Source organism: Cystoisospora suis (genome assembly GCF_002600585.1).
Source record: "Cystoisospora suis strain Wien I chromosome Unknown contig_5001, whole genome shotgun sequence".
Classification (NCBI taxonomy): domain Eukaryota; phylum Apicomplexa; class Conoidasida; order Eucoccidiorida; family Sarcocystidae; genus Cystoisospora; species Cystoisospora suis.
Genome location: NW_027157793.1, coordinates 3704 through 3948, shown reverse-complemented (window position 1 = coordinate 3948; position 245 = coordinate 3704). Strand labels below are relative to the sequence as shown.

The 245-nt window shown below is 49.8% G+C and overlaps 1 protein-coding gene across 1 annotated transcript; it reads right to left on the bottom strand.

Annotated features, from left to right (window-relative positions):
- Positions 1-3: 3 nt before the first annotated feature.
- Positions 4-245, bottom strand: CSUI_008755 (dynamin-related protein drpb; the record flags this gene model as incomplete). Its single annotated transcript, XM_068068880.1, has 1 exon — positions 4-245. A coding segment is annotated over one exon (240 nt), but the record flags the coding sequence as incomplete, so codon positions are not given.

Genomic DNA, 245 nt, shown 5'->3' with positions numbered 1-245 from the left:
AGAGGCGCCCGCCATTCCGCCTGCTCCTGGATTCATCGAATCGAGAGAATTGTCTTGACTGATCATACTTCCATGCTCTGAGAGATAGCGCGGATCATTGGTAAAGAGATACCCTGTCTCTGCATCGACAATCTGCTGAAGAATAAGCTTTGTGTGATCTCTCTCACGTAGGAGAATCTCCTGTGAAAGCTCCAGAACCTTCTCAGCCAGGGAGGGAAAGCGACCAAATACACGGTTCGCGATCT